Here is a 21,357-nt window from a genome sequence, read left to right on the forward strand (position 1 = left end):
CCCCCCACCCTTCGCTCTCACCTCCCCACCCTTTCTGGCTGCGACACAGCCTGAGCCTCAGGTTCCATCCTGTGGGCGAGGCTGAGGTCCCATCATGACCAGAGGCGAGCGAGGTTCTGCCTAACGGAGACATTCACGAACGGGCCGCCTGAGCAGGAGAGACGGAAGCAGAGGCCGCGTGACTCACTGGAATTTCACAGACGGGTTCGGGTCTCCCGCTGGCAGTTCGATGCAATGATCTTTAATGCCACCCTTGAGAAACAACAGATCTGCGATTCCAAGCCACCTTCCCCATTATGCAGGGAAGGACACAACCCTTCCGCTCACATGGCCCGGAGTTCCCAGAATGCAGTCACTTTGGGGGCCTGTCTCCAGGAGGACCCTGTGGAAGTACATCGGGGAAGCAGGAGGCCTCCCTCACCCGCTCTGTTCAACTGACACTCGTTTACCAGAGGGATCGCGGTTCTGTGGAAGGCAGGGGGGTGCCAGCAGGTTCTGATGGAGCTGTGTGGCCACAATAGGGAAGGAAACTCCCCCTCAGCCCCCCACATCCCCCGTCTCTGCCTGAGCAGCGTGTACTACTAACGTCCTAGCAGGGTCGATTGTGAGGATGGGTTAGAATCAAGAGGCCAGGAGAGAGAATAGGAGCTGGGTAACAGAGATAAAACTCCCCAGCCTGGCTTGAGTCCCTGACAGGACAGTTAAGGATGGGGGCTGTCACGGGGACAGTCACCAGCAGAGGAACTTGCATAATCTGCCCGGATTTCATAGCCCCTGGTCAAGAAGGAAGTGAGAGGCAGAGAGGGAGGTGAAGACTGGGTTACTCAGAGGCACTGGGTCCCAGACTCTATCTAGTTGGACTCAGTCCTAGTAACTCTCCCTCCAGATCCTGCGGAGGGGAGGAGGCACATATCCAAAAAACCCCTGGTGGCCCCCACAGCCTGCCCATGACAGCCCCCTGACTCAAAGCTCCTCCCCTCTGGGTTGATAAGGACTTCCCTTCCTTTGCTCCCCCTTCCTCGTCCTCCTTTGCAGGACAGGGTGGCCCTGGCTGGTTTAGGACGCCCTCAGCCACAAGAAGTCACCCCATCATCGGGAGAGCAGCCCTGTGCCCCACACAGGTGCTCACTGCAAAGTGGCTTCCGCCCTCAGGTCCTGGACTCCTCCTCCAGGGCAGGTGACTTGGGCCGAGGTCTGTTTTTCATGATGCTGGCATATTCCACAGCCAGAATCGGGTCAGGTGTGGGCTTCGGGCCGGGGCGGGTGTTGACGTAGATGGAGTCCTCGGAGCCGAAGTGGTTCAGGTGGGCAAGTGAGGCGTATTGGATGTCCCCAGTGTCCTCGCCAGAGCCCGTCTGCTGAGCGAAGCCGTGGAAATCAAAGACAGACAGATGTCCATTGTACAGCTGGGAAGAGTCATTCCCCCCCCCCCCCCCAGTACCCAGAGCTGGGCGGAGGACCGGGACAGGGATAAGGTGTGGGACAGGGTGGGGTCCTGCAGAGCCCCAGGGGATGGCAGAAGGCAGCAAGGGCACCGTCACTGAACGTGTTTAAGAATAAGGAAGGCTACACAGAGTGCGGGTCCGAGGGCAGCAGCGCCAGCGCCAGCGGCACCATCTTGGGCTCCACTCCAGAGTCTCTGGGGGTGGGGCTCAGCCAGGGGTCTTCAAACTTTTTATAAAAACCACCCACCTTTGCAGTGCTGGTCAACCGGGTCCCTAACGGCGCAACCAAACAGCGCTGCGATTGGCCCACCATGAAGCTGGACCGCCCACTAGTAGGCGGTAGGGACCAGGTTGACCAGCACTGCAAAAGTGGGCGGTTTTTATAAAAAGTTTGAAGACTCCTGCGACGTCTCCAGGTGACTTTGTGTGCACTCAAATTTGAGTGCCTTTGAGCTAAAAGAGCGGTTGGTATAGGGAGGTCATTTACAGAAGATTAGACCAGAGAGAGGACTTAAGATCCTCCCAATTTCTGTGATTCTGTGATTTTAAAAGTCTCAGATCTTCCCAAAGGAAATAGCCCAGTCCCCAGCTCCTGATGACAGAGCTCCCTAGGAGGCCACGTTTTTACCGAGTGATACCGTTCCCTGCAGCTAACGGGTCAATAGGTGGCGGGGGCAAAGGCTGTCATGACCCACCAGTTGAGCTGGCATTAAAAGCTGTCTCTCACCAGGGTGGCGGTCAAAAGCTTGGTCAGTTAGCTCTCCCCCCCTTGCTCTGAGGGGTTTGAGTTGGGAAACATGGGGGAAAGAACGCACCTCGATGAGACATTAGGGGCATGACAAGTCACGAGTGAGCCCAGGTTCAGAAGAAACAGAAACTATGAGTCAACAGGAGCCAGGAAGTTAAAAAAAACAAAAACCAATAATGAAAACAAACCCAGGAAAGTTGAGATTCCCTCTGTCTAGCGAAGAGATCCTTCCTAGGCACAGTCTTGTCCTCATGGGCAGAGATGTCGTAGATGTGGTGGGATTTGTCCTCACCTGCAAAAAAGAGACAGTCAGGTTTAGAGGAGGGACCTCTCTATCTTCCCTTCTCATGGAAACTTGGGGTGGGGTTGGAGGTTCTGGCTAGGTAGAAGGGACCTGGTGGGGGACAGGCTGGGCTTGGTTGGCCAACACCATCCTGCCCAGGAAGGTCCCAGGTGGCCAGCACAGGTGAGTGAGCAGAAAGTGGACATTAGTGCTAAGGAGCAAATCCAGCTGGCTGCCTGTGTCTAACTCACATCGAACCAGTAAGCTTAATCACTTCTTGTTCACTGAAAGATCTAAGTTTAAACATCAAATTTAAGCATACTCTATTAGCTCATGAAGTTATATATAATAGTGTCTTTTAAAATTTTTGGACCAGGGACCACAATGAAAAGCATTTTATCTTACTAACACACACACACACACTCACATACACACACATACACACACACACATTCTCCTAAAAGTTCAATGAAAAATTATCCTTCTGATGTGCAAAGCATTTTTAAAACCAAATGTCAAAATGCTTTGCACATTTTGTTTTATATAATTTCTTCTCAGCCTTTTGGTTAAGACCAAGTGTATTTTGTTTTTATGAAAATACTGTTGTGACCCACTAAATCGACTTTATACAGTTTGGAAAATGTGTGCATAAATGTTACAATCACCCTGTCCAGTTGGCTCAGTGGCAGAGCATCAGCCCAGCGTGTGGAATTCCCAGGTTTGATTCCTGGTCAGGGCACACAGGAGAAGCAACTATCTGCTTCTCCACCCCTCTCCTTGTCTTCTCTCTTTCTGTGTCTCTCTTCCCCTCCTGCAGCCATGGCTCGAATGGTTCGAGCAAAGTTGGCCCCGGGTGCTGAGAATGGCTCCATGGCCTCTCCTCAGGCACTAAAATAGCTTGGTTGCCAAGCAACAGAGCAGCAGCCCAGACAGGGGGAGCATCACCTGGTAGGGCTTGCCAGGTGGATCCTGGTCGGGGTGCATGCTGGAGTCTGTCTCTCTGCCTCCCGCCTCTCAATAGATAGATAGATGATAGATAGATAGATAGATAGATAGATAGATAGATAGATGATAGATAGATAGATAGATAGATAAAAAGATGAGAGAATATATGATCCTAAATGGATACTAGAATGCCCAGTTTTAGGCAGCTCAATGCTGGCCGCTCAGGCCTCAGTTTCCTTGCAGGCATGATAAGCCTCTCATGGCTCACGGGCACCTTTCCATGCCTCAGCACTCGGCGGCCTGCTCGGAGCCAGCGACGGGTTTACCTGTCCTGGCTCTCCCTCGGGCCTTGCAGAGGTACAGGGTCGTGAGGACGGCGAGCACCAGCAGCAGCAGCAGGGCCGTGGTCACTCCGGCAGCAATATACCAGTGGCCTGAGGGGCTTTGGAAGAAGGACCAGCCAGGTGAGGAAAGTCAGAGCCACACCCCTGCAGGGAAGCCGTCCCTCTCCCCTGCTGGTTGTCACTCAGGCGCCCCTGCTGAGCTGGCCAGCAGTCAGCCCCACGGGTGGGCTGAGGTTTCTGCCTGGATACCCTGCAGTCTCGCCGTGTCACTCCGCCTCTGGGCTTCTTTCCTTCTCCGTGCAGCAGGAATGCTGACGATGTCCCCAGTTTTGCTCTACCTGCTTGCTGTCTGCCAACTGGCCTCCTGGGCCCCTGTTTTGGGGTCAGTGCCCCCTTCTCCTCCACCCTTTCCTGAACTATTCTTGGTCCCCGCCCCTGTCACCCCCGCCCTTCGCTGTGAGAGCAGCTGGCTCCAGGAGAATGCCCACGCCATCTGACAAACAGCTCTCTCGATAGGAAATGCACTCTTAACAGGCCCTGTCTTCAGTGAAAGGAAGAACAAACGGTAGACTCTTTTTTATGCTATAACAGGTTCTTAGGGAAGGTGACTGGGGGGGGTCAGGGGTCGTGGTGCGAGGCAGCTGCTCTAGAGACAGCGACCACTCAGCTCCACTGACCAGCACCAGCTGGCTTCTGATGTAACATTGTAACACCTTGGAAACAGAACTGTCACGGGATTCATGGTGATAGATGGTGGCAAGAGGGTGGACGGGCAGAGGCAGGAAGAGGACAGCTGGACAGAGTGTGCCCTTCTCCTGGACTTTGTGACTCTGGGACAGCGTCCCTGCGAGGAGGAGCCGGGCTGGGAGTGCGGGGAAGGAGAAAGAAGCAGGCCTGGCACTGGGTCCTTGGTGTCCCGCAAGGAGACGTTTCCAGTTGCCACCACTAGGCCCCAGGTGGTGGTGGGGGTTGTGCTATTGTTACCTGGTGGGCAGAGGCCAGCGGTGATGCTGACACCCTACAACGCACAGGACAGCCCCTCACAACAAAGAGTGATCTGACCCCAAATGTCAAGAGTGTCAAATCCTGACGTGAGGTGGGCACGCCATTGGCCCCGCTTTGCAGGTGAGAAAACTGGAGCTCAAAGAGGTCAAGTGACCTGAAGGGCGCTGTCTGACCCCTAGTTCATTCCCTGAGAGCCAGCTGTCCGTGGAAGCATGGGTCAGGAGGCACATGGCAGAGTTGGCAAGGGATGGGAGGAAACGGAGGAACCACAGGACGGGCATCGTGACGGTACCTGTCAGTGGGAAGGCTGGTGGTGGCAGAGGTCCAGGCTGTGGTCCTTCTGGTGCTCCTGGTGGTGGGCAGGGTCGAAGCTGTGAGAGACGACAGTGAGGGGAGCATTCCTGTCTGCCTGTCCCTTACTCCAGGGCTCGCCCGTCCAGCCCCCAACCCTGGGTGGGAGGAACCCACACATGGCCGTGACAGTGAGGGGAGCATTCCTGTCTGCCTGTCCCTTACTCCAAGGCTCGCCCGTCCAGCCCCCAACCCCGGGTGGGAGGAGCCCACACATGGCCGTGACAGTGAGGGGAGCATTCCTGTCTGCCTGTCCCTCACTCCAGGGCTCGCCCGTCCAGCCCCCAACCCCGGGTGGGAGGAGCCCACACATGGCCGTACCCCGTGTGGACTCTGAGAAGCACCACATGTCCTGTAAATGCCGAGAGGTGTTACACTGACCTGTGTTGTGTTTTGTTCACCGTGAAGTGTCACCCAGGGCAAGTGGCTTTAAGTGAGGTGTCACACTATCACTTGTATATTGGATATATTCTATACTCATTTCTGTTTTCATAGTTTTTTATCAACCTGTAATTCCTCCCTCCCAGCCCCCTTTGTCTCCCTGGATAAATTCCTGCTCATCCAGCGGAGCCCATGGAGTATCACCTCCTCTGGGGAGTCCTCCAGGAGAATCCATTCATACTCCTGGCCTTTAGCAGCAACCTGGCTCCTCCCTTCACTGGGCCTCCATCCAACATGCCTCTATGATGCCACCTACCACCCTTATCATAACCCTTTCCTTCTGTGTGTGTCTTCCAGGCTGGGCCACGGGCTCCTCCAGCACAGAATGGGGGCCTCAGTTTATTTTAATTTTTCTCCCAGAGCCGAGCCCTGTGCCCGACACGGAGTGGGCAGAGAGCCAAGGCTTGGGCAGAGAGTGACCGAGCAGCTGATCTGGGTCTGCCTGGCACCCAGCTGACCAAATGGCTGGGCAGGCTCGGCAGCAGGGCGGGGGTCTGAGAAGGTGCTGTCTAACCCCTGCCCACCACAGAGAAGTGCAGGGGGGCTTTGCAACTCGGAAGTGTTCAGGAGGCACACCCCAGGGGCTCAGGGTTAGGGACAGCCTCCAGCTGCCCACTCTGGGACTTACGGTCTCAAGTATGATACTAGGGGCAGGCCCAGACCCTCTGAGCCCTGGGCTACTTACAGCTCCGCCCCTGAAGGCTCACGTCTGCCCCACTGTGGCTGTCCCCTGCCCGTCCACATTGCTTGACCCCCACCCAGTTACCCCTGAGCTGTCCAGAGCACAGCCCTTTGAGAGAGGGTTGGGGGTTAGGATAGGGGGGTAGGGTGGGAATGTTCTGGAATGAACCCGCAAGCCAGTCTTGCTCAAACCCCAGGAAGCTCGATGAGCTTACAAGTCAGCGGGGGAGTCTTGTCCGCCACAACAAAGGTGCTCAGAGAAGTGTGTGTGCTGGGGAAAGGTGGAACCGGCTAGAAGCCGGCAGGTTGGAGTTCTGGGGCTGGTTCTGCCCTAAACCAGCTGGTGAGCTTGGGCACGGGGACCCAGTGCTCAGCTATGACAACGTTGAAGGCAGTGACTTTCAGGGTCCTTTCCGGCACTAACGTCCCGTGGTTCAGGGAACCTGAGAGGCACACACGAGAAGGGGAGACTCACCCCGAGATACCACCAGGTGGACGATTTTGAGAACTGTGGGGCTGGGATATTCGTAGATTCCACACCAATAGAAACCCGAGTCTTGCAGCCTGAGCTCAGTCACGGTGACGGTGAAGTGGTCCGAACTGCGGTAGTCCTGGATGAAGTGCCGTGGCGTCCCAAACCCTGCCCGGCCCCTGGGATAGGTGACCAGTAAGTTACAAGTCTCTGCTGACGTTTGCCTGCACCAGAATTTCGTCTTTGACCTGTCCCAGCTTGAGTACCAGCATGTCACGGAGAACGTCTCACCCTCCAGTCTACGCAGCAACTCTTGCCGCTGTTCCCAGGAGCCTGCGAATGAACCAACCCTCAGGTCAGCGAGCCCCCAGCTGCCACTGCAGAGCTGCGAGATGGGACCTCCCTCTTCAGGAAGTCCCCTCTCTGTGTCCACTCTCAAAATGCGCCCGTGCCCGCCTCTGGCCCCCTTCACGCCCACCGACCTCACCTAGCCATCCCTCCCCCTCTTGCCTCTCACCTGCCCTTCACCTGCCCCCTACCTGAGGCCAGGAGCACCAGCAGGACAAGTGGCCGCAGGTGTGTGGCCTCCCAGGCCATGGTCCTTTCCTTGAGCTGCGAGGGGAGCAGGGAAGCCCCTGAGGGGAAGGAGTTGGGGCTGGGGGGCGGAGGGATTCAGCACAGCCGCCTCAGCCCGGCTGGTGGTGAGAAGAGCAGAGAAACAAGGGAGGATGGATCGCAAAGACCTCCCGGGGGGAGGGGGAGGGGGCGCCTGCGGGGAGGGGGCAGCCTGGGCCCACAGGCAGCGGGGCCCTCCCTCTGCTTCGGGGTGTCTGGGCTCTGAGGGACACTGTATGTACTGCTGGGCTCCCCTGTACCCAGCCCAGTCCCGCGTCTGCCTCCCACGGGTCGGGGAAGTCCGTGAAAGCCCAGGCAGAAACTGTGGTGAAATAGGAACCCACTTCTCCTTCCTTCTCTCCCCTGTGCTACCACTTCCTTCCCAACTTTCTCCTCCCCGCCCAAGAAAAGCAGGGGCTGAAGGTGAGTGACAAAGTCGGGGGACCCTCTGGAGGTCCCCAGTGGTTAGAGGCTTCCTGCCCGGGGCCTGCTGGGAACTGAGAAATCCCTCTGTGGGGACTAGACGGGAACAGCAGCAGATGGAGATTCATTTCCAGGGATGGAGGGACAGGGAAGGTCCCTGGCAAGGGCCAGAGAAAGGGCATCTCTGTCCCCTGTGTCCCCAGCTCCCAGCTGGCCGTGATCATCGCTCCACGAGCATTTGTTGAGAGATCGTACTAATCACATTTTAAAAAGGACTTTGTGCTTTACAGACTTGTGACTACTAGGGGACACAGTCAGTAATTCTGTAATAACTAAGGGGGTGCCAGGGGGTGTTGGAAATATCGGAGGGGGGAACACTGTGTAAAGTATATGATTGTCCAACCACTATTTTATGCGCCTGAAATCCATACCACATAATATTGAAAGTAAGCTGTAATTGAACTATTGAAATTAAAGAAAAAAATTTGTCATTAGACGAGCTTCAGAAAAACAATTGTCACAGACGCTTACAGTCAACAGGCAAACAGCAAAGTGAAGGGGAAACCGTGCACACACGCGGTGTGCTGGGCCGGTGTGCAGGGAGGAGATCAGCTCAGGGGTTACAGCGCCAGCAGGAGGAGGAGGGCGAGGGCAGAAGCAGCCGGTGGCCGACAGGAAGCTCAGGCCGCCCTGCACGGCAGTTCTGAAGACAGTCTGCCTTTGGGAGTTATCCAGGTGGCCGGGGTGCCGGGACCTTAAGCCCGTGTTTCATGGGTCATGATCAGGTGCAGTGGGCTGCTCTGAGTGGGTGGGTGGGTGGGTGGATCTGTGGACGGAGGCTTTCCATCCTCAGTGCTCCCAGCACCAGGGCCAGAAGTCCATCGGCTCCAACGGAGGGGCTGGGCGCCCGGCTGAGTGTCCACTGACTCAGTCTGATTCAGCGTGAAAGCCAGTCTGCAGCCTTTGGGAAGAACTGGGAGGCTCAGGCTTGCTGGCTGGCCTCCCTGAGGGCGGTGTCAGGTCCGCCTGTGGCTCCTTGGGTCAGACGGCTGAACATGCCAGGGGGCTGGGCTGTCTGTTTGCTCTTCCCCCTGGTCACGACAGGACACCCCCCCACACACAGGTGCACTGCCGTGTCTCAGCCCACTGGAGGCAGGTGAAGCCTTGGCCTGCCGGACACCCTCACCTGCCCCGGATCTGCTGGGCTCTGGGGACCAGGGTGAGGATAGGAAGAAGGAAGTGAGATGCTGGGGTTGGGGGCGATGTCCCAGCTGGGGAGCCAGGCGCGGGGTGTGTACCACCTCTCAGGACTCTGTCCTTCCTTACCGAGGAGCTCACGTGGGAGCAGGCTCCAGGGTGGGCAGTGCATGTGGGTGTGCCCGGTGCCAGAGCCCCTCGTCCTGGCAAACAGGGGCAGTGGTCACCTTGACAGCTACCCTGCCTGACATTAGGACACCACCCAGTCTTCTGCCTGGGTCCAGCTCCCATCACTTAGGGACCATGTTCCTCTCCACCCTCCCTTTCCCCGTACGATCGAGGATAAGCCAGAGAAATGCGGTCCAAAGTTCTTTAAAGTGTAGAATACAACAAACAATCTTGTAACTCGAAAAGAACTTGAGAACCAACAATTATGACGCCCTTACTCATATAAAGTTCATGTTCCTTCATTTTATTCTAAAAAATCTTGAGGTAGGAATGAGTGTCCCCTTTTACAGGAGAAGAAAAATGAGGTCTGCCAGGGTTAGTGACTTGTGCAGGGTCACACAGGGACAGACGGTGCCCCTGGGTCCCTGTCCTGAGCCCTCTGCAGTGCTCCCCCACCCACCGGGCATCCTGCTCTCCAAGGAGTCAGGGCAGTTATGCTGTTGTAGGGCCTCCGATGGAGGTGAGTTCTTAAAGACCTATCTTCTCCCAAGTGAGTTAAACCTTCTCCTAGTTACATACCAGGTGGTGGCCACACCTTCTTGACAGGGAGGACAGTTGTCAGTGTGCATGTGTGAGTGTGTGCATATGTGTGTGTCCCAGCACACGCCAGCCAGGTCCTCAATCTGAGCCCCCCCCCCCCTCCAGCAGCCTCTCCTGGACACAGAGAAGAGGTGCCTCCTCCCTAGGTCCCATAGGCTCCCCCCTGCCCCCTCCACTCTCCCCACATCCAGCTTGGAGTGGACCCTATAAGGCTCCAGCTGTGTCACTATCGTGACTATGACATTTGCTGTGCCACCTGGGAGGTCCCTGACCCAGGGCCGAGAGTAGAGATGCCACATCTATCCCTAGGTGCTTTCTCCAGTCACTTCAGGGGGCGAATGCAGCCCGTTTCTCCAGCCTTTCCTGCTGTAGAGGACAGGTCTGAGCCAGGAGCCTGTGAGGCAGGGGCTGACTTCTGAGGCCATTGGGCCCAGACTCCATCCGCCTCATCTCGCCTCGCCCCTACCAGGCAGTCCTCCAGGCTGTGGTTGGCTCTGAGTTATCCATGGGAACATGAGACCCAGGGGATGTGGGTGGTGGGTAGTGTGGCAAGCCCCCCTTTCTTTGAGCTGTGATCTCCCCTTCAGTGGACTCTGGAGGGCCCTCAATCCCCTCCAAGAGTTCAGACCTGGAGTCCAGGTTTGAGAACTGGGGGAGACAGCCCTCAGTCCAGCCTCTGCACCTCAGTCTAGGGTCTGGCCTGTCCCTGAAGGGGACTCTCAGCTGCCCATCACAGCTGCCCCAGGACGGGCTAACCAGCAGGTGGCAGCAATGACAGGGCTGGCGTGCTGGCTCCCAGCACTTCCCACACAACAGAAGTCAGGGCAGGGCACATCAGAGGTTGGTCGGAGGACATGTGGCCCGGAAGATGGGGGCTAGGATAGCTCTAGGGTCCCCTGCTGCTGATGCCTCTGTAGATCCCCAGTTATTAGTCACTTCTTCTTTCCCAGCGCGGGCCATTGGGATACCAGCTGCCTCTGGGAGTCTTTCTTCCCCAAGTTCACGGGGAAGCTTGAGGGGAGCAGAGGAAAGCTAAGGACACAGGGTCCTGGTGGGGCGAGGGCAGCTGTCCTCCCCACCCCACTCCAGCCCCCACTCCCCTTCATTTGATAGTAGGGATCCGAGGCCGATGGGAGCTGAGGCTCCGTTTGTAAACAGCACCACTACCAGGGGCCCAGGCGTCTGCGGCTCTGAGCTGAGCCTCCTCCGTGCCTTTCCCTGGGCTTCCTGTGTGTGCCCTCCGTCCCGGACCCCTCCGCAGCTTCCGCAGCCCGGGGGACTGAGCGGCTGAAGTGCGGCCGCTGGTTAGGAAGGCCTGAGCCCAGCGTTTCACTAGTCCTCATCCCCCACCCTGGCTCCTATCCAGGTAGGTCCCCATCTTCACTGCTCCTACGGCCTCCGGGTGTCCCTCAGGGATGAGCTCCCCCACTCTGTAAGTGGCCTTGAACCTAGCAGGCTTCCAAGGAGGTTCTGGTCGTCCGGGTGGGTCCCTGCACACGCTGTAGCCTGTGAGGACCAAGGAGAGTGTGAAGGGTGGGCTCCTGCTCACCACGCCCCTGCTCCCGGGCTAGTCCCGCCCCCTGCTCCCGGGCTAGTCCCGCCCCCTGCTCCCGGGCTAGTCCCGCCCCCCTGCTCCCGGGCTAGTCCCGCCCACCTCTGGCCGGGCCCTCCCTGTGCTGTCAGCTCAGCCCCAGGGGGTAGTGCTGCTGTGTCCCTGCCTGCCCACCCTCCTCCCTCAGCTGGGGGTCCCACCAACCCCCTGACTGGACACTGGCGGGTGAGGACACACCGTTGGGGCACTGAACGCAGTCAGGCACTGTGAAAAGTGTGTCACAAGCACCCCGTGCTCTGCCCTCGGGAGGTGGGGCAGAGGGGCTCTACTCACTTCCCATGTGTCTCTTCTTCCAGAACCCATAGACCATCATCACCGCCACAGACACCGACAGCAAGGTGAGCGCCCCCACGAGCACAGTGGGGTTGGAATCCTGGTGCCTGAGGAGAGGGGCAGAGCAGGGTTGGTGAGTGCCAGGGCCCCCCACCCTGGCTCCCGTGCTTCTGCACACCACACAGGAGAGGTCGAAAGAGGGAAAGGCATTCTAACAGCCCCCGCGGGGACTGAGGTCTCTCTCCCTGGGGGAGAAGGAAGTGAGGCACTCAGAGTTCAGGGGAAGAAGTCCCAGGTGGAGGGGAGCATCTCTCCATTTTCCCCCAAATCCACTCGTCACTGATGATGGGACTCTAAGAGACCCCACCTGTGACAGAAGAGAGCAAGGTTCTTATTCTCATCATAGTGACGGAGGATGGCTGTTCCCACCAACATCCTCTGTAACAGACGCTGGGCTGCCCTGCCTGTGTGCCTTCCATGTACCCGTCGACAGCAACATCCATCGACCTTTTTTATTTATTTATTTTTTGCCCTGAAGACTTCCTCTTGTCTCTGGTGCCCCCCGTGCCACATGTGGCAGGCAGCCCTGTGCCGATGACCAACAGGAGTGGGTACGGAAATACCCCAGCTCCCTTGCCCTGCAGGTGGCTGCTTGGCATTGGAGCCCAGAGTCCCCCGTGGGACGAGCTCCCGGGGCTGCAGGGGCAGCACCTTGCCTGAGCACTCTGTCAGCTGCACCCCCTTCCTGCCGCCCTGCCCCCCTGCTCTCCCCCATGTTCCAAATACAACGTGCATCAGGGTCTCTGAGTCTGCTGCTGGGGGACCCCGAATTAAAGCATCCCCCACTTCCCAAGCTTTGTGCCACCTCCTTGTCCTGTCCCTACCCACTCCTCTCCATCCACAGGCCCGGGTGCTGACCTCCCCTGCCCCCGTTTTCCACTGAGTCCTTGATGTCACACCTCCATCCCAGCTTCCTGTCTCCCACCTCCTGTTCAGCAACAAGCCAGACAGAATTTCAGGAACGGGGGAGGGGTGAAAGAGGAGCATCTGCTCTACCATTTGCACCTGGAGACCTGTTCAGGCACCAAGCACTGTTGCCATGCCTGGTAAAGTGTCACTCAACTCCTAGACCCACGGGTACCTGATGGGGGATAATTTGGTGAGGAGAGACCTGCTGGTGTAGCACATTCTCGTGGTGGGTGGTCTGGCACGCAGGTACCTGGTCTTGGTGGAGATGGGTACAGTGCCAGCCGAGGAGGCTCTGGCATTGCTGGGAGCTGCGGTCACGGTCTGGGGTCCCTTGGTCCTCCTGGGCCCCAGCCTGGAGGGGCCAGTGAAGCTGTAGTCTGTCATGGAGCTCAGCTCGATGATCCCTGAGGCAGCGGAGGGCAGGAGTCTAGCCAAGGTGAGGACTCCAGGTGTGACCATTCTCACATTGGTGGTGACGGGAGCATCAGAACCTGAGGTAGGGGCTTGGCCCGTTGTGACGACAATTCCACTCTTGAGGATGTTGGCCAGCTGTGTAAGAGAATGGTCTCTCTCGGTTGTGGGGACTGAGGGACCAGAGAGGGAGAAATGTTAGACTAAGTTAGGGACCTGGGTGCTGGGAACAGAACGTGGCAAACTACATGGCTGTCTGGATGCCGGGGTGGGGCCTGTCCTCATCACCCCTCCTGAATTTAGACCCGGGATTCTGCTCTGCTGAGTGACCAGGTGTGTGTTTATCCAGAGGCCAAGGGTGATGTCAGGATGCACAGTAAAGAAGGGAAGGCTTTTACAATTTCGTTCGCCTGCCCTGCCAGGCCTCCTGGGCCCAGAGGACTGATCCCCTCCCCATCTCCATCTCTATTGTCTCTTCTAGACCCTCTTCATTTCTGTAGGTCAAAGAGGTTTCTCTACTATGATGTTGGACAGGGTCTTCTCAGTTACTCCATAATTTACGGCTGGGGTTCAGAGATGAAGACAAGGAAGCCTCAAAGGCCCGGATTCCAAAGACGCCACGCACAGTGGGGTCACACGCCTTTCTTGTGGGCTTTCTGAGATGCACCAGTCCGGCTACCTTCGTCCATCAACCCCGCCCCTTACCATCCCATTTTCTAGAAGAAGGTTGGTGTTTGGACAGCAGGGAGTCATAGATCTGAGGTCCAGTCTAGGGGGCCTTGTTGGGTCTTTCTCAACAGGGAACATGAAAATTGGAGTGAGATGTCAGGGGGTTAGGCAGGGCTGCTGTACTCCAAGATTGGGCGTGGCAGGGGTGTGTCCCTGAGGGCCAGGTGGTCACGACAAAAGGTGCCTCTTTTCTGGGGAAGGGAACCCAGAACAAGTAGCATTAGTGAGGGTGGCAGAGAGGAAGAGGCTGACCTGGAGCCAGCTCTCTGACATCATCCTACTGAGCAGTGGGCAGACCCCCAAAGAGCCCTTTGAAGAACTCACACATAGGTGTCCTGGGAGAGCCAGCATTTGGACACCACCCACTTCATAGAGTACCTCAAAGGGTTGGGCAGAAAAGGAATGACAGCCAACAGAAAGAGAACTCGAACAAGGGTCAGTGAAGTCATACAACCTTCATTCCTGCCCCAGTACACCAAGAAGATGGGAGGGAGAAGACAAGGAAAAGGCGACGAGAGGAACCCGCCCTCCCCCACCTCCAGAGATGAAGGAGAAGGAGTCAGGCCGTGGGCTCCTGGCCCTTCCCCACTTCGGGTACCTTGGACCACCACACCTGGTCTTCAAGGGGGAGTAGATGTGAGCATCTATTGCTAGATCTAGTTTTTAGTTGGGTTGAGAACTTTTTATTTCCTAATAACTGACAAGGTCTGCAAAGTTGGAATCTCCCCAAATTGTCATTAAGAGATGCAAAGTGACACAGTGCAATGGTAGTGTGGGTGGGTGGGGAAAATATGCTAATGATAAAGAGAAAAAAATGATATCATGTTTACATTCCTACAAATTAAGAATTCAGTAAACTGGCCTGACCAGGAGGTAGCACAGTGTATAGAGCATCAGCCCGGGATGCTGAGGACCCAGGTTCGAAACCCTAAGGTCGCTGGCTTGAGCGTGGGATCATAAACATGACCCCATGGTCACTAGTTTGAGCCCAAAGATTGCTGGCTTGAAGCCCAAGGTTGCTGGCTGGAGCAAGGGGTCACTTGCTCTGCTGGAGTCCTCTCAGTCAAGGCACATATGAGAAAGCAATCCATGAACAAGTAAGGTGCCACAACTATAATATAAGCTGATGCTTCTCATCTCTCTCCCTTCCTGTCTCTCTGTCCCTGTCTGTCCTTCTTTCTCTCTCTACTCTGTCTCTCTCAATTAAAAAAAAAAGAGTTCAGTAAACTGGTTTCAACTGCTTCCCTGGGTCTCAATCAGAACGAGAGAGTGGAGGAGTGAGGTTGAGCTCCACACCTTAGACCCAGCAGATGCCCTCGTGCAGACCCAACAGAAGACGGGGATGCAGCCAGGGAGGAGAACAGGGAAGGTGGATAACACATTTCAAAATCATTGGCTACTGTGTTCAGGCTCCGTCACTGGCCCTTCCCCTTTCCTGTCTATAAATGGGGAGGACCTTGGAGCTCAGTTCTTGGTCTTCCCCTCTTCTTTCTGACGGGGAACTTTCATATCTCCTTGCATTTTTAAGACTGTTATTGAGATATATGCGTCATAAGGCAATCCCAATGACAAGCATCAGATTCGATGACCTTTAGTACACACAGAGGCATGCAACCATCACCACAGAAGTTTCATCATCTCAGAAAGAAACCTCTCCTCCTTCAGCCATTATCCCCCTGTGCCCCATCCTTCCCCCAGCCTGAAGCATCCACCAGCCTACCTTCTGTCGCTATAGCGTTCCCTAATCCCCTTGACCTTAAACTATCTTTACAGAGATACTTTCAAAGACATCCCCATCTCTGAGCTCCCCCCTGAGCTCCAGGCTGACACATCAAATGTCTGCGTCATTTATCCACATGAGGTTCCAGGAGCTATCTTCAAGGTAACATGACAAAAGAGAGCTCTTCATTCTTCTCCCCCAAACCAGCTCCTCTTTCCATCTGCCCTACCCAGGACATGGTAACATGTCCACCTTGCTCAGGAAATGGAACACCTTGGAGTCATCCTTGACTGTTCTTACTTTCTCACCTCCCACAAGAGCAAATTCTGTCTTACCCCTCCCTCCAAACTGTACAGGGTGGGCAGGAGTCTGACCATCATAGATTTGAGCCCCTCCACTTGTTTCCATATCCAGGGACCACATCCTACCCCACGACACTGTCATCCCCAGCCAGGGTGCCCACACTGACATCTCCTACCCTTCCATCCTCCACACAGCAGCCATTACTGTCTCAAAGATAAGCCACAACACACCCCGCTAAGCTCTCCAAGAGCTCTTTATTACACTTAGAATAAACCTCAAGCTCCTTAATCATGGACTTTAGGGTTGTTGTTTGGCTTTCTAAACTCATCTCCTATCGTTCTACCCTACACTCAGTGTGGACCAGCCACAAAGGCCGACCTTATATAACCCTGGCTCCTTCTCACCTCAGGGCCTTTGCACATGCATTTCCACCCACCTGGAATGACCTTTGAAGCACCCACATTTCAGCCGATTTCAAAAGCTCTCATCAGCCCTGGTCAGGTGGGTCAGTGGATAGAGCATTGTCTCAGCACACTGAGGTTGCAGGTTCAATTCCCAGTCAGGGCATGTATGAGAAGCAATCAATAAGTACACAACTAAATGGAACAACTCGTTGATCTTCCTCTCTCTCTCTCTCTCTCTCTCTCTCTTTCTCTCTCGCCTTTCCTCCTTCTCTCCCCCCCCCCCTCCATCCCATAGGGCTCTGCTTAATGCCATCCACTCAAGGAGGTCTGCTCTGGGTGCTAGTACTTCACCAGCTCCCCCCCCACCGAGTTACTCTCTAGTTTATCACACCGTGTTACTTCCTTAAGGACATTGACTATTAGCGACAATTATCGTCTGGTGATGTCCAATGTCTCTCATCTCCCATAGGGCAGAACTGTGTCTGCTTTTGCTCGCCACCATATTCACAAAGCCTAGAACAGTGGCTGGCACATCATCAGGGCTCAATGAATGACTGAAGAAAGAAAAAGCACAGAGAGTCCTGAGTTCGACTCTCCTCTCTGCCACTTATTAGTTCTGCCATCTTGGACAAGGTCAGAGCTACACAGGAGTTTTTGGTCATTTTCTTTATCTCTAAACTGGTGAAAATAATGTCCATGGAGCTGTCTGTAGAAGGACGGCGAGAGCCCTGTGCAGCACGCCCAGTGATGGGTTACTATTCCTACGCTAGCCGATGTCACTGCAGTGCAGGCAGGGGACACACCCCCAGTGCTCCTGGGCCCCACGACCTGCTCACCTGGAGACACGTCCAACTGGAAGCCCATCAGAGGGTAGAGCGTCCCAGAGCTGTTGCGCATGCACCAGTACCGGCCCGAGTCCTGGCGCCTGAGGGCCACCATGGTGATGTTGACCACCCTGGCCTGGGCATCGTCCTGTAGCAGGTAGCGTGGCCCCTGCGCCCAGACCCGGGTAAACCCGGGTTCACACTTCTTCCTCCTGATTTTGCACCAAACCTTGCCTTCCACGTGCTTTTTGCGGCCCTTGTAGGAGCACTGCACAGACAGGGTCTCCCCTTCAAAATGCTGGAGCTTGGCGTACACGCTCTCGGCAGGGGCACCTGGGGAGACACGGAAGGTTGAGCAAGGCTGCAAGAGGGGAGAAGGCGTCCTGAACCTGAGAAGGGGGATGTTGTCCTGCTGACACGGGACCCACAGCCTGAGGGAGACACAGCCTTACTTTGAGGGAGCTCCCCCAGTCTGAGGGGGGCAGGACGGGGAGCCCCAGTCTTAGGGGGGACATGGCCCCGTCCTCGGGAAGCCCAGTCTGAAGGGAACACAGCCCCATCCTCAGGGAACCCAGTCTGAGGGGGGACATGGCCCTGTCCTCGGGGAGCCCCAGTCTGAGGGGAACACGGCCCCATCCTTGGGGAGCCTCAGTCTGAGGGGGACACAAGCCCCGTCCTCAGGGAGCCCCCATCAGACACAGTCCCCTTCTTCTAATGTGGTATTTCTGGTCTGATGAGAACATGAAAAGCCTCATCTTCAGAAGCTTGTGAGAAAGACCAGGCTTGCCCTCAGTGAGACAGATACACAGCTGCAAACACAAGTCAGTTAACATTTTAGGGCACCAACAACTTAAGTGAATAAAAAGCTCCAACCTTAATTTTTAAAAACATTAAGAGTAGTTATTAATTTTACAAATAGGCTCACTATAGACATTTTTTAAATAGCAAGTTGTCTTGGTTCATTCGGGGTGGTGTTTAATTTTCAAATACCCTACTTACACAAAAACCCATAGATTACGTCCCAGAGTGCATAGAAACTTCCAACCGAGTGCAAGCCAAAGAATTCTAGTTTGTCCGCTGTTCACTCCCAACATGTTGCACTGTGTGCCTGGGAACCAGCTGTGGTCTGTGTATTTTACGATCCACGGCGTGGTGTGGAGAGAGCAGGACTAGGTCGGGGTGCTGAATCAGGAGAAGGGAGGGGGAGGCTGGAGGGGTCCCTCCACCCCTCTGCCTGCCGTCAGCTCAGCACGTGCCCCTTCACACCCAGAGCCATCTTCAAATAGCGCATACACACAAGTCACTCCCCGGTAGGACAGAAGAGAGCGCACATTTCAAAGTCTCAGTAAACATGGGTTAAAACTCTGATTCTACCACATGAGCAGATGGGGTTGGCTCTGAGAACTACGCCCCAGGACAGTGCCTTGAATGCAGTAGGTGCTCAATGCATGCTTCCTTTTCCCAAATGCAGGTTGCTCCAGACTTCTCTCCTAGAGCCCGGAGCTATGATAACCAAGGGCCTGGCACCCAAGACATCTGCCTCAGTTTCCAACCCAGCTGCCACTGTAGGTAAGGCTTGGAGTAAGGTAACACCCTCTCTGAGCATCTCTTGGTCTCATACAAACTAAACGGAATGATCCAACTCAATCATTTGGCCGGTGGGAGGTCTGGGGGACTCCAGGATGACTGGCACAGGAGACCCTCTACTGCCCGGACGCAGGGAGGGCCTCTCTGAGGGCGGTGCACGATGGCTGGCCTCGGAAAGGGTCTCTGGGGTACTGCGGTCATTGTGTCCACCCTTCTCAGAGGTGGTGAGGAGTGGATTTTGCCAACCCCCACCATGCCCACCATGCCCAGAACTGAGCAGGAAGTGGTAACCTGGTTGCCATGGCAGCAAGGAAGGCAGGATTGGATGAGCACCCCCCTGCCAGCCTCCTAAAGGAACATCAGTGCCTGTGGGCTGGGAGAGGCCTTGGGGAGCGCCTCCCTGCAGCACAGGGGGCAGTGGCATCGGCATTCTGGGAAAAGGCAAGTTCAAAGCACACACACCTGATGCAAATGATCCCTGTCACAGCCAAACAGGGCTCTCCTGAGAGGCCAAGCCAAGAGGCTCTTTGTGTGAGGACCACGAGTGCCCCTGGCCCCGGGTCCTGAGGAGCACGCAGAGAGGACCCAGAGCCTTGTGAGACACAGGGTGGCTTCGCCTGGGGCCAGGTATTCGGGTGGAACCTTCTTACTGGTCTCTGGGAAGGAGCTGCTTAGCCCAACCTCCTCCAACTCCACAAAATATTAAACAAGATCATTGGGCAAGAACGAGCGAGGTGGGAGGGCCCAGGAAAAGGCCGTTCCCTCCCTCACCCCCCACCCCACCCCGCGTCCAGCCCACCCACCTGCTCACCTGAGCCGCAGCCCTGGACCCACAGGAGGGACAGCAGCAGTAACAGTGTTGGAGCCATGACTCCATCCGGCTGGGGTCAGTCACCGGCCGGCAGGGGGCCACGGCACCCCCGGGATCCAAGGTTAGGGCCCCGGGCTGATGCAAGATGGACCCCTTGGGTCCGCCAGGGAAGAGCCTGGGCTTCTAAAAGTGAAGTTGCCCATTTAGGGAAGTGAGGAAGTCACGGGACCCACTGTGACCCGCAGACCGCAGGAGCCCTCAGGGCTTCTGAGAGGGCGGCGCCGGCTGCTGTTTCCGCCCTCTTCCTCGAAACCTCAGGCAGGTGTGGCGGCTCCACCCAGTCTGGGCCCCCAGCCCAGCGTGGGAGGGCTCACAGGCTCCAAACTCCGCATGCTCTCTGGACTTCCTCCTGAAAATTGGCCCAATGGGTGTGCCTCCTGTTCTGAGGTGGGGGATCCATAAGGGTTAGTGTGAAGTTTCTAGAACCTCAGGTACAGACTTCCCTGGAATGCTCTGGGCTCAGACACCCAGAGGTAGGGGCTATGTGGCCAGGGCGAAGCATCTTGGATGCTACATTTTTCACAAACACATATTCAAAGGAGGTTCTTATAAAGTCACATTCATTCATTCATCCCTTACTGAATGCATTCCTTCTGGTCCTCTCTTTCTCTCTCTCTCTCTCTCTCTCTCTCTCTGACGCCTGCCTGGTCAGAACTGTCACTCATGCTTACAGTTACAAATAACCTCTACATGTTCAAATGCAATCTTATTTTTGTCACGGTTAGAGTGACAGGGGCGGGGGGGGGGGATGCAAATTCTAAACCTCAGAGCACAGGGTTTGGGTCCAGGGAGGGGCTTCTGTGCTCTGGAATGTGGGGACAGGTGCACACACACATTCACACATACACACACTCACAGACACACACTCTCACATAAACACAAACACACACACACACAAGCTGCCTCTCCTTTTAGCTACTAACTTGTCTTCGTAGCTCTGTCTTTCTCTCTACCTGTCCTGTCCCACCTCCCTCTTGCCTGCTTCCTAGAGCAACATCAAGTCCTCCCCTCCCCCACCTCTTCCCAGAAACCACGCCTCTGCCCCTTCTTGCCTGGGCTCTGGCCCCCAGCCAGCATGCAGGCATGCCCACTGCACTTCCTCTGCTCAACCCTATCTCCTCTGTACAGCTGCCCTGCTCTGGCTAAAATGACCCAGCATTTGGCCCAAGACCCCACCCTTCACTTAGTCCCCAGAGCTGAGAATCAGTAGGATACACTGCTGACAACCAGGAACTGTGTCATCTGCTCCTTTAGGCTGTAGGGACTGTTGGTCAAATAAGTTTGTAAATATGATATACTGTATATGTTTGCTGGCTTATAGTTGGCATTGGGTGTGGAGGACAGGCTATAAGCAGGCAGGGTCGTTATAGTCTAAGCTTAGTTTTAAGACTAAGCCTTTCCCACTTTAAGTGACTTTGTATCAGAGACTTGCTTGTTTTAATACTGGATTAAAGGTTTTGATTTCTACACTATAAAATGGGGCAGAGGAGCCCATGCTGGGGGAGAGCAAAGAAAGGCCACATGGAGGAGAGGAGAAGCAGCCAAGATGGCGGAGTGCTGAAGGAGAAGCCAGTTTGTGCAGAAAGAAGGAGATAGGGAACAGAGGTGAATAAGGCTGGTGAGGTAGAAATCTTCTAGGAAACTCGGATAAGTCAGAGGCTTTGGGAGCTCTGAATGAAAAGGGAAGTCTATTCCCACTGAGTGTATTTCTTGCCTGCCAGGTGCAAGCTAGAATTAAAGTTAATGATCCACCAGTTCTTGGCTCCATTGTTCCATTACCGTCTGTCCGAATCAAAGTCAAACCTGCATGGGCCAGGCGGCTGTGATGGTGGCTGTGGCTACGCCATACACTTGGCGTAGTCTGTGGCAGGATTTGATACAGATCGGTATGGAGCCACCACCACCTTTGAGCAGTGGAGTAGAGGATTGGCTGCTG

At 55.6% G+C, this 21,357-nt stretch overlaps 2 protein-coding genes across 3 annotated transcripts; both read right to left on the reverse strand.

The window, feature by feature from the left end:
- Window positions 1-230: 230 nt before the first annotated feature.
- LOC136319805 (trem-like transcript 4 protein) lies at window positions 231-7,358 on the reverse strand. 2 transcript variants are annotated; one of them, XM_066252935.1, is made up of 6 exons: window positions 7,255-7,358; window positions 6,719-7,048; window positions 5,063-5,141; window positions 3,748-3,863; window positions 2,382-2,485; window positions 231-1,355 (listed from the first exon to the last, which is right to left on the reverse strand). In XM_066252935.1, exons 1-6 carry the CDS (start codon window positions 7,310-7,312, stop codon window positions 1,149-1,151), a joined length of 894 nt encoding a protein of 297 aa, XP_066109032.1. In that variant the 5' UTR covers window positions 7,313-7,358; the 3' UTR covers window positions 231-1,148. The 2 variants fall into 2 exon arrangements, with proteins under 2 accessions (XP_066109032.1, XP_066109031.1); XM_066252934.1 differs by having other exon boundaries at window positions 231-1,358.
- A 2,063-nt stretch (window positions 7,359-9,421) lies between these two features.
- TREML2 (triggering receptor expressed on myeloid cells like 2) lies at window positions 9,422-19,594 on the reverse strand. Its single transcript, XM_066252936.1, has 5 exons — window positions 19,362-19,594; window positions 16,976-17,296; window positions 12,823-13,156; window positions 11,604-11,710; window positions 9,422-11,224 (listed from the first exon to the last, which is right to left on the reverse strand). The coding sequence occupies exons 1-5, from the start codon at window positions 19,417-19,419 to the stop codon at window positions 11,058-11,060; spliced, it is 987 nt and encodes a 328-aa protein (XP_066109033.1). The 5' UTR covers window positions 19,420-19,594; the 3' UTR covers window positions 9,422-11,057.
- Between the last annotated feature and the right edge of the window lie 1,763 nt (window positions 19,595-21,357).

This window comes from Saccopteryx bilineata, chromosome 1, assembly GCF_036850765.1.
Source record: "Saccopteryx bilineata isolate mSacBil1 chromosome 1, mSacBil1_pri_phased_curated, whole genome shotgun sequence".
NCBI classification, from domain to species: domain Eukaryota; kingdom Metazoa; phylum Chordata; class Mammalia; order Chiroptera; family Emballonuridae; genus Saccopteryx; species Saccopteryx bilineata.